The sequence below is a fragment of the Mizuhopecten yessoensis genome, unplaced genomic scaffold, assembly GCF_002113885.1.
Source record: "Mizuhopecten yessoensis strain PY_sf001 unplaced genomic scaffold, ASM211388v2 scaffold10937, whole genome shotgun sequence".
Lineage (NCBI taxonomy): Eukaryota > Metazoa > Mollusca > Bivalvia > Pectinida > Pectinidae > Mizuhopecten > Mizuhopecten yessoensis.
In genome coordinates, this window is record NW_018408796.1 from 646,536 (window position 1) to 658,090 (window position 11,555).

The 11,555-nt window shown below is 37.7% G+C and overlaps 1 protein-coding gene across 1 annotated transcript in view; it reads left to right on the forward strand.

Annotated features, from left to right (window-relative positions):
- The window catches only part of LOC110463875 (protein CLEC16A-like), a 102,157-nt gene that overhangs the window by 26,364 nt on the left and 64,238 nt on the right, over nucleotides 1-11,555 (forward strand). Inside the window, exon 17 of the mRNA XM_021518789.1 lies at nucleotides 3,595-3,723. Coding sequence (XP_021374464.1) covers nucleotides 3,595-3,723 — 129 coding nt within the window. The remainder of the gene's footprint in view (nucleotides 1-3,594; nucleotides 3,724-11,555) is intronic.

Genomic DNA, 11,555 nt, shown 5'->3' on the forward strand with positions numbered 1-11,555 from the left:
TATTTTTTAAAACAATTAATATCAATAAACAGCCGAGTAATTTCTATGTTAAGTAGGCCTGATTTGATTTGCATTATTTGGAACGATAGCGATGTCACAGATGAAATTACTCGTCTGGTAACGAAGGACACGTGTTGTTAAAAACCGTAAACAACCGGAAATGTTAAACGCAACAAAAAAGTATCGCCTGCATTCGAGGATCAGCTCATTTAAAAAATACTTCATTTTGAAATTTACAGCGATAGAAAGTTGAATAATTTTTTGATATGTAGAACTAATTTTTATGGCAAAAAAATAACAAATAACTTGTGCTGTTTATGTGTCAAAAAGTGTCAATATTAGCATTATTTTCACTGGAACGTGCTTTACGAAATCTGATTTGTTGTAATAGCCACCAACACAGCCGAAAGGCTAGACATAGTGGCAACGATAGCCCTGTCCCTGGAATAAAATGAAGACCTATTAATACACAGTCCCAATCAGGGCTAACCGTTATCAAAATACTTCCATCTCGGCGAGATTGTTGACATGATTTTAACGCTAGTGCGCAAGCGCGGGCTGATCGAGAGGGGTTCTCGATGACTTGCGGTTCGGTGAACAAACACAAAAGCGACGTGCTATAGAATCTTGACTGGGGCAGAGTTGCCAATCCCCTCTATATACTGTCCCTGGCCAAGCCTACTGTTTTAGCTAACATATTACCTGTCTTGCTTTATATGTAATCAATTCCATTTAACTAAAAGGTGACACATGTATTCACTGGGTTATTGACAGTAGTGTTGAAGCACATGTGAATTCTTTCTACCTATGGTTAAAATAGAATCGTCCTGTTATTATGATGACATCCTAATTTTGTTATGTTTGATACCACTGACCAATCCTGGACAATGGCTGTTCTATTCATTGAAAAAGCATACACGATACAAACATTATTTGAACTAAAAGCTGAATAATAATAAATTGAATTTTCTATGAGATGAACAGATTCCAAAAATGGTATATATAAGTATTGAATTACTTTCATTTGGCATTCTTAGGCAATATGAATTCCAACTGAACAAAGGCAAATCCAATTTTGCCTTTGTTGTGGATCAACAAGATTTTGAGGAACCAAGCAAACTACAGTCGAATCCGCTCAAGCGACCATCTGTATTAAAAGACCATCTGTTTTTTGCGACCACTTTTCGTTCCTCCTGACCGTTTTTACTATGTAATTTAACTGCATTAAGTGACCATCAGTCTAACACGACCAGTGACCCCCCAATACTGGCCCCAAAATTATGTTAAACGACCATATTTGATACATTTTAGCGACCATGTTTGACAAAAATATACCAAACGGTCATTGAAATAGTTGAGCAACTCCAAATTTGCGACCGTCACCACCTGTGACGAAGGGCTACTTCACGATCTTTTCACCAAGTTCAGTGAACAAATTTGACAAAACTAATTTCCAAACTTATAATTAATTCATCGATGTTCATAAACAAATAAAAAGTCCTTTTTCTAACTGCCGATATTGTTGATTTAGCAGTGAAAATACGGGTCTGTTTAGAGATGTTCACGACAGCACACTTGTGCGAAATTAACATTAAATATCAGCGCAACTGCGCACCAAACAAGTTTATGTTAGCACACATATCGTTTCTAATTCCTCATCAATATTAAAATAAGCCTTTAATAACATCCCTGAACTTCTTAACGCCAAAGTACTAACGACAATAATACCGGTCTGTTTTTCGGCAACATGCTGTCAGCTTTATTCTCTTTCCAGTTTCCATCGTAAATTAAAGGAACAATTCATGTGAACCCATCTGTTGGACCAACACAGGAACCCCTATCATTTCAACAACAATATCTTTCATAACAAGTTTGTTTAAATTATGATAATTACCGAAACACAGTCGTGTAAATTGAGAATTTCAACAAGTCTCTGTTGATCATTTGTTCTGAGTGAAATGACAACTCTTCTCAAACACTCTTAATTGTTTGTTTACTGTCATAATATTATCACTCGACTATTGTTTAGTTATTCACCTGATCTGTTGAATGTTGTTGTTTTAAACTACCTCTACATGCTCTTGGGGTGGTAGTCTGTTTACAGTTGTCTGAACAAGGAGTCGTTTGGTTATATAGTCGGTTATGTGATTCTGTACAAAATATGGTCAAATTTTATTAAACGACCATGTTTATTAAACGACTGTTTTTTTAATTTCCCTCGGGTGGTCGCTTAATACAGATTTCACTATATTTGAGGAACAGGGGGGTATTCAAGTAATGTGAATTCGAGCAAGTGATGTTTTACTGTACTTGTTTACTTTAAAAAATAAGAAAAATTATGAATTATGTTATAAAAATTATGTAATCTATACATTTTGCCACACAGATAACACCTCCAATTCCATGATCACAAATTTTGAAGACTAGTGATTGCCTGCAATAGTTTGTCTTGTTATGTCTCTGCTTTGTGTCCAGAGTCAGCCAGTAAATAGGATTGTCAAACAAACTGTTACTTTGTCTGCTTTTGTGTCCAGTGTCAGACAATAAATATGATTGTCATACAAACACTTACTATGTCTACTTTTGTGTCCAGAGTCAGACAGTAAATATGATTGTCATACAAACAGTTACTATGTCTATTTTTAGTCCAGAGTCAGACTGTAAATAGGATTGTCATACAAACAGTTACTGTGTCTACTTTTGTGTCCAGAGTCAGACAGTATATATGATTGTCATACAAACACTTACTATGTCTACTTTTGTGGCCAGAGTCAGACAGTAAATATGATTGTCATACAATCACTAACTATGTCTACTTTTGTGACCAGAGTCAGACAGTAAATATGATTGTCATACAAACAGTTACTATGTCTCTTTTTAGTCCAGAGTCAGACTGTAAATACTATTGTCATACAAACAGTTACTGTGTCTACTTTTGTATCCAGAGTCAGACTGTAAATAGGATTGTCATACAAACACTTACTATGTCTACTTCTTGTGTCCAGATTCAGACAGTAAATATGATTGTCATACAAACACTTACTATGTCTACTTTTGTGTTCAGAGTCAGACAGTAAATATGATTGTCAAACAAACTGTTGCTATGTCTATTTTTAGTCCAGAGTCAGACTGTAAATACTATTGTCATACAAACAGTTACTGTGTCTATTTTTAGTCCAGAGTCAGACTATAAATAGGATTGTCATACAAACAGTTACTATGTCTACTTTTGTGTCCAGAGTAAGAAAGGATATATGATTGTCATACAATCACTTACTATATCTACTTTTGTGTCCAGAGTCAGACAGTAAATATGAATGTCATACAAACACTTACTATGTCTACTTCTTGTGTCCAGATTCAGACAGTAATTATGATTGTCATACAATCACTAACTATGTCTACTTTTGTGTCCAGAGTCAGACAATAAATAGGATTGTCATACAAACAGTTACTGTGTCTACTTTTGTGTCCAGAGTCAGACTGTAAATAGGATTGTCATACAAACACTTACTATGTCTACTTTTGTGTCCAGAGTCAGACAATAAATATGATTGTCATACAAACACTTACTATGTCTATTTTTGTGTCCAGAGTCGGCCAATAAATGTGGAGTACTTTATGATGGATGCCTCCATTCTGTTACCCCCCACGGGAACGCCACTGACTGGGATAGGTTTCAACAAGAGGCTGCCATGTGGAGAGATGGAGAGAGCCCGAAGGGTAAGTACACATTTTATATTTAATATGTAGTGCATTTTTTTATTTTCATTTTTTATTAATTCCAGACATATCATACACATGATGAACCGTCTGAGGATGGAATACGTCAGCTACGGTCCTTTACATTAATACTCTCTTAATTAAGCATACATATTCAAGTTTTATCATGATTAATATTCTGTGCAACTCTGTTCTGCAAGAAGGATTTGAATTAAAATATATGTATCTAACCTTCGCACATAAAAAAACCTTTTAGTTGTTGTAAATATGATTAATTTAGAATTTGGTTCACGAATATAACTTGCATAACATACGCCTAGGAAAATAAATATACAAGAAAATGGCTGGAATTAATTGAAACGGGGATTGGGGGATAGTTTGGTTAAAAAGTATAAGTTTATCCAGAAAAAGAGGGACAGGGATAAGAGTAAGAAGAGAGGAAGAGAGATTCCCGACGAAAGCAATAATTATTCATGAAAGGGTGATTATTGTGATTTATCAGCAAATGAAAAAAGAAAATCAGAAATTTAACATTCAGCTTCAAACAATGTGTTCTCTAGAGCTTCTGGCAGTATTTCAACTAATTTATTTGAAGTTGTCTAAATCATTAGTACTCATGTAATGGGAATGCGGTACTTTACAAAGCAACTTACTGCTCCTCGGGACACTGAGACCAGGGACACATGTTCAGGTGTGCTGGGATACTTAATTACTGCCCCTGGGGACACTGACACTAGGGACACATGTTCAGGTGTGCTGGGATACTTAATTAATGACCCTGGGGACACTGACACAAGGGACACATGTTCAGGTGTGCTGGTATACTTAATTAATGACCCTGGGGACACTGACGCCAGGGACACATGTTCAGGTGTGCTGGGATACTTAATTACTGACCCTGGGGACACTGACACAAGGGACACATGTTCAGGTGTGCTGGGATACTTAATTAATGACCCTGGGGACACTGACACCAGGGACACATGTTCAGGTGTGCTGGGATACTTACTGACACAAGGGACACATGTTCAGGAGCGCTGGGATACTTAATTAATGACCCTGGGGACACTGAGACTAGGGACACATGTTCTGGTGTGCTGGGATACTTACTGACACAAGGGACACATGTTCAGGAGCGCTGGGATACTTAATTACTGTCCCTGGGGACACTGACACCACGGGCGCATGTTCAGGTGTGCTGAGATACTTAATTACTGACCCTATGGACACTGACACCAGGGACACAGGTTCAGGTGTGCTGGGATACGTAATTACTGCCCCTGGGAACACTGACACTAGGGACACATGTTTAGGTGTGCTGGTATACTTAATTACTGACCCTGGGGACACTGAGACTAGGGACACCTGTTCAGGTGTGCTGGGATTCTTTTAGAGACCAGTGCTAGGTAAGCTGAAATGGAGTGATATTAACCTGATTTGGTATAAGAAGGGTGATTATTGTGATTTATCAGCAAATGAAAAAAGAAAATCAGAAGTTTAACATTCAGCTTCAAACAATGTGTTCTCTAGAGCTTCTGGCAGTATTTCAACTAATTTATTTGAAGTTGTCTAAATCATTAGTACTCATGTAATGGGAATGCGGTACTTTACAAAGCAACTTACTGCTCCTGGGGACACTGACACCACGGACACATGTTCAGGTGTGCTGGTATACTTAATTACTGACCCGGGGGACACTGACACTAGGCACACATGTTCAGGTGTGTTGGGATTAATGCGGTACTTTACAAAGCAACTTACTGCTCCTGGGGACACTGACACAAGGGACACATGTTCAGGAGCGCTGGGATACTTAATTACTGTCCCTGGGGACACTGACACCAGGTACACATGTTCAGGTGTGTTGGGATTAATGAGGTACTTTACAAAGCAACTTACTGCTCCTCGGGACACTGAGACCAGGGACACATGTTCTGGTGTGCTGGGATACTTCATTACTGACACTTGGGACACTGACACCAGGGGCACATGTTCAGGTGTGCAGGGATTCTTAATTACTGACCCTTGGGTCACTGACACCAGGGACACAGTACTCATGTAATGGGAATGCGGTACTTTACAAAGCAACTTACTGCTCCTGGGGACACTGACACCAGGGGCACATGTTCAGGTGTGCTGGGATACGTAATTACTGCCCCTGGGAACACTGACACTAGGGACACATGTTTAGGTGTGCTGGTATACTTAATTAATGACCCTGGGGACACTGACACCAGGGGCACATGTTCAGGTGTGCAGGGATTCTTAATTACTGCCCCTGGGGACACTGACACTAGGCACACATGTTCAGGTGTGTTGGGATTAATGAGGTACTTTACAAAGCAACTTACTGCTCCTGGGGACACTGAGACTAGGGACACCTGTTCAGGTGTGCTGGGATTCTTAATTACTACCCCTGGGGATACTGACACCAGGGACACAGGTTCAGGTGTGCTGGGATTCTTTTAGAGACCAGTGCTAGGTAAGCTGAAATGGAGTGATATTAACCTGATTTGGTATAAGAAGGGTGATTATTGTGATTTATCAGCAAATGAAAAAAGAAAATCAGAAGTTTAACATTCAGCTTCAAACAATGTGTTCTCTAGAGCTTCTGGCAGTATTTCAACTAATTTATTTGAAGTTGTCTAAATCATTAGTACTCATGTAATGGGAATGCGGTACTTTACAAAGCAACTTACTGCTCCTGGGGACACTGAGACTAGGGACACATGTTCTGGTGTGCTGGGATACTTACTGACACAAGGGACACATGTTCAGGAGTGCTGGGATACTTAATTACTGGCCCTGGGGACACTGACACCAGGGACACATGTTCAGGTGTGCTGGAATACTTAATTTTTGACCCTGGGGACACTGAGACTAGGGACACATGTTCAGGTGTGCTGGGATACTTAATTACAGCCCCTGGGGACACTGACACCAGGGACACATGTTCGGGTGTGGTGGGATTCTTAATTACTGCCCCTGGGGACACTGACACCAGGGACACATGTTCAGGTGTGTTGGGATTCTTTTAGAGACCAGTGTTAGGTAAGCTGAAATGGAGTGATATTAACCTGATTTGGTATAAGAGGTCCCTGGGCCAAGAGGACTCAGCATTGTTCAAACCACATATGGAAATTCAGAACCAAACCTACATCGGTAGGGATTTATAATTATAACCGAAAGATATTAAACATAAAGGCATTTTGAATTTTTCAACAAATCACATTGTTTGTGTCAATAAATTGAGCTAATCAGGTAAATAAATCCTTTCCCAAAGCATTTTTTTGTCAATTCTCAGCTTATATTTATGCATGTACTGTATTGTATATGATATGCATGCACTGTATTGTATATGATATGCATGCACTGTATTGTATATGATATGCATGCACTGTATTGTATAAACACTTTGTATTGTAAAAGAAGTGCATTGATTAGGTTGCCTTACAAGTGTCAGCTGTAGGGAATTTCCCTTTAGCTAAGCGGTAGAGCATCGGGCTGGAGAGCCAAGAGTCGCTGGTTCGAGCCCCAGCGACGGTACTATCTTTATCACTATTTCTCGTCCTACTACAGAATTATAAGTGAGCTAATTATGCCCATTTGCTTCTTGTCTAATTACACCCCCTATTTAGTGAGGGTGGATATAGTCCATCATCTATAGTTAAAAAAAGCTTGTGTACAAGATATCTCCAGAACCCCTGAACACATAAGTTGATATACTTTGGCGGTCATCAGCCAAGGTTAAAGGTCAGTGGATACATTCAGTTATCACACTTTACCACTTTTGAAGTTAAAATCTTCGGTACAACATTTCTCACAAACTCCTTAACAAATTTAATATTTCATTATTGTGTGCTAACATCGAGCTCTACTTCTGATATGATTTTGGTGGTCATCAGTCAAGGTTGAAGGGCCAAAGGTCATGGAGGTCATGGAGGTCATGGGCAAAAAGGGGTTGGCCCTGAGGGGAAGGGGTATATGTATGTGAGTGACCGTTCATTTTACTTTTAACAACAAGCGTTTGGGTAATAACTTTTAGCTTTAACTACTAAGTGTTTTCCAGAAACACCTACCAGAAATTAAAGTATCCCACAAATTCACTGCCACTCCCCATTTTATTGCGACATATTGTGAATTTTCTTCCTGAATTTAGAAGTGCTTCCTTAGTCATCATTGCATATCTTCAACCTATTGGAAGGATGTTTTTTTTCTGAGGAGTGGTTATAGTTATAAAGGTAGGGTGTACATGTAGCTGTAGACATCTCTGTATGAAAGGATATGAATCATTAAACAGTTTTATACCCAGGTAAGCGATAAAACTACGACTATGTGACGCATTGGAAGCAGTGACCTGTAGGTGGCCTTATACACACCTTTGAGAATTGATAGCGGTTATAATATATGGTAGAGAACTTTCTATTGGCTGCTGTTTTGTCAATTTTCCTGTTTCCTTAAGTACAATTGTTTGATATCCTGACTACAAAATCTTTACGAAATATAGGACTATTCAATTTTTAGAAAACAATATGTAGATTTTCATCGAAGAATACATTGAGAATATCATCCATCACTCAAAATATGTGTGATAAATATCTCAAGGCTGCTTATGATTTCAGAATACATTGAAAATTCAACTTACTGAACTTGTTTTCAGGGTATTCTTTTTTTAATTTGAAATTTTATCAGTAATATATAGCAGAGATAAGTAAAAGCTAGGTGAGTTATTTTGACCCTGTTTCCAGCATCAAACCCAATACAATTCCCGTGTCTAACCCTTAACATTGCTGTACAATACAAGCCTTCCTTTTTTTGCATAAACAGGATGTCTACTTTTGAACTTTTGAACAATGGTTGAATTAACTGATCTTGTAAAAACTAGGTAGCTGAGGTCATTAGGACAACGATTGTGACGTAACTACCAGGATAAGGAATGCTGACTTTCAGTTATAATAATTGTGTAATAAATAACTTGTTGTAGACAGAAGGACCTTGGAAATACCACACATTTCATCTTACCCATGTTTCATAGAAATACAGTGAACAATACTAAACGTCAGTCCTTCATCTGTCAACACTGACATCTTACTATGACATGTACATGTATTGGTCGGCTTCTTCACTGTCATAATATTGACTTAAGGTCACTGGAGAAAAGATGGATTTAGTGGAATGTAAAGGTTCCTGTTTTTAGAATTAAGTATAAGGTTTTCTGATAGTTTCAATGAAGCACACTAGTGGTAACTTGTTCTAAAGTTTCAGTGTATCTCACTAATGGTAACTTCAATGTTTCAATGTATCTTATAAATCAGCGACTTTTGTAGCTTGTCCCAGTGCCATCAGACTTTATAGGAGGATACATATTTAAGAGCACACATTTACTTCACCATCATATAACATGTAGGTCAGTGTAACCTATATTTTCCACTTCACCGACTTTGGTTAGACTTTTCGTTCAGCTTCATTTTTAACAAAGCAAGAGTGGGGTGATATGTATTATTCACAGTTTTCCATTCAGACATGGCAGTCTGAATATGACCAATCCAGCCCACTGAGTGCTTTATTTCCTTCAGCTTACAAAAATATTTCTAGGTTGCATCAGTTCCAACCAGTGAGAACTCACTTGTTTATGTGCTGTTCCAATGTGGCACACATGTGTTATGAGCTATATCACATATTGGTAATAAACATATTAGCAGTGATTCAGGAAATAATAGTTTTGAATGTGCATATCAGGCAAATAATGTTGCAAATGAAAACAAGTAGAAAATAACCTGTTGCTATTTATAAGCTGATTACAGTGTACATTAAGGTAGTACTTTGTTATTATCAGCCTGTATAAGTGCCCTAAACCAGCATATATGAGACCTTACATTGAACGGAACATGTATCTGTACCGTAAGTGCCCTCCATTGAAGGTCCACACACTGGGATCGTGATGGAAATCTATGCTGTAAATACAGCCTCTATTATTAGGTGACCCCTATATGACCCTAAACACCTTGTATTCAGGGCTCACCTACATGACCCTTAACACCTTGTATTCAGGGCTTACCTACATGACCCTGAACACCTTGTGTTCAGGGCTCACCTACCTGGAAAATATATTGTTGAAGTTTAGATTAGCAGAAAAAGAATGTACATGACATTTGAGTCAGTAAAATAGGTTGGGTGAAAAGCCTAGTGCAAGATGTATTTTTTAGCTTGATAAGAACAGTACTGAAGCCCACCATTATACTTAACTTTAGCTGACATCAATGCAAATTAAAATAAAAAAATATATTTGTACACTGTTAGATTCACAAGATTCATCAATCTCCTGGGAAATAGAAAGTCTCTTAAAGTCCTATATATAATTCTGGGTAGACAGTAGTCTATTGTTGTTACTTGGGTGTAGGAGGGACAGCTAAGGGCTATTAAAAGAACATAGCCTTTATAGCAATTGCCTGATGAGAATAAAGTGTAGTAAGTTTGACATGCCTTTAATGTCAAATTTAGGAAGCTGTTCCTGTATGGATGAAGTCCTGAACACGGAGAGGCTATAACTACTTGTATAAGGTTACTTCTCATTGCCTGTAGACTATAATTAGATAAAGATTGCAGGTAGGATATATTTAGACGACAAACAAAATCAATATAAAAGAAAGGAAATATGTAAGAAATGTTACATGTGAGTTTTATTTGTGAGAGATTTTAAAAGGTTTATCCTATGGTGGTCTGATTAAACAGCTGATCCTCATAAGATCCTGTCATGCATGACATCACTAAAGAAAATAGCTTGATTTCGTACCTGGTATCTTGCTATCTTGTTTCACCTTATTTGGGCTGGTGTTGTATAGAAAGAGACAGGTGAAAAACTGTATCAGATGTCATACCTGTGGCCATGATAGTGATTCCATTTCCTGAATCATATCAGATTTTTTTTTTATGAAATATATAGAGGTGAATGTTCCGGTGTGTTTTAATTAGAATAGTTACAGGAATTTTACTGAAGTTTTACTGAATGTTCAGGTGTGTTTTAATTAGAATAATTACAGTAGTTTTACTGAATGTTTAGGTGTGTTTTAATTAAAATAGTTACAGGAATTTTACTGAATGTTCAGGTGTGTTTTAATCAGAATAGTTACACCAGTTTTACTAAATGTTCAGGTGTGTTTTAATCAGAATAGTTACAGCAGTTTTACTGAATGTTCATGTGTGTTTTAATTAGAATAGTTACAGGAATTTTACTGAATGTTCATGTGTGTTTTAATCAGAATATTTACAGCAGTTTTACTAAACGTTCAGGTGTGTTTTAATCAGAATCGTTACACCAGTTTTACTAAATGTTCAGGTGTGTTTTAATTAGAGTAATTACAGTAGCTTTACTGAATGTTCAGGTGTGTTTTAGTTACAGGAATTTTACTGAATGTTCAGGTGTATTTTAATTAGAATAATTACAGCAGTTTTACTGAATGTTCAGGTGTGTTTTGATTAGAATAATTACAGTAGCTTTACTGAATGTTCAGGTGTGTTTTAATTAGAATAGTTACAGGAATTTTACTGAATGTTCAGGTGTGTTTTAATTAGAATAATTACAGGAGTTTTTAGCCCACCATCATCTGATGGTGGGCTATTCAAATCACCCTGCGTCCGTGGTCCGTCGTCCGTCCGTGGTCCGTCGTCCGTCCGTCGTCCGCCGTCGTCCGTCCGTAAACAATTCTTGTTATCGGTATTTCTCAAGAAGTACCAGAGGGATCTTTCTCAAATTTTATATGTAGGTTCCCCTTGGTCCTTAGCTGTGCAGGGCAACTTTTGAGACTGATCGGATAAACAACATGGCCGACAGG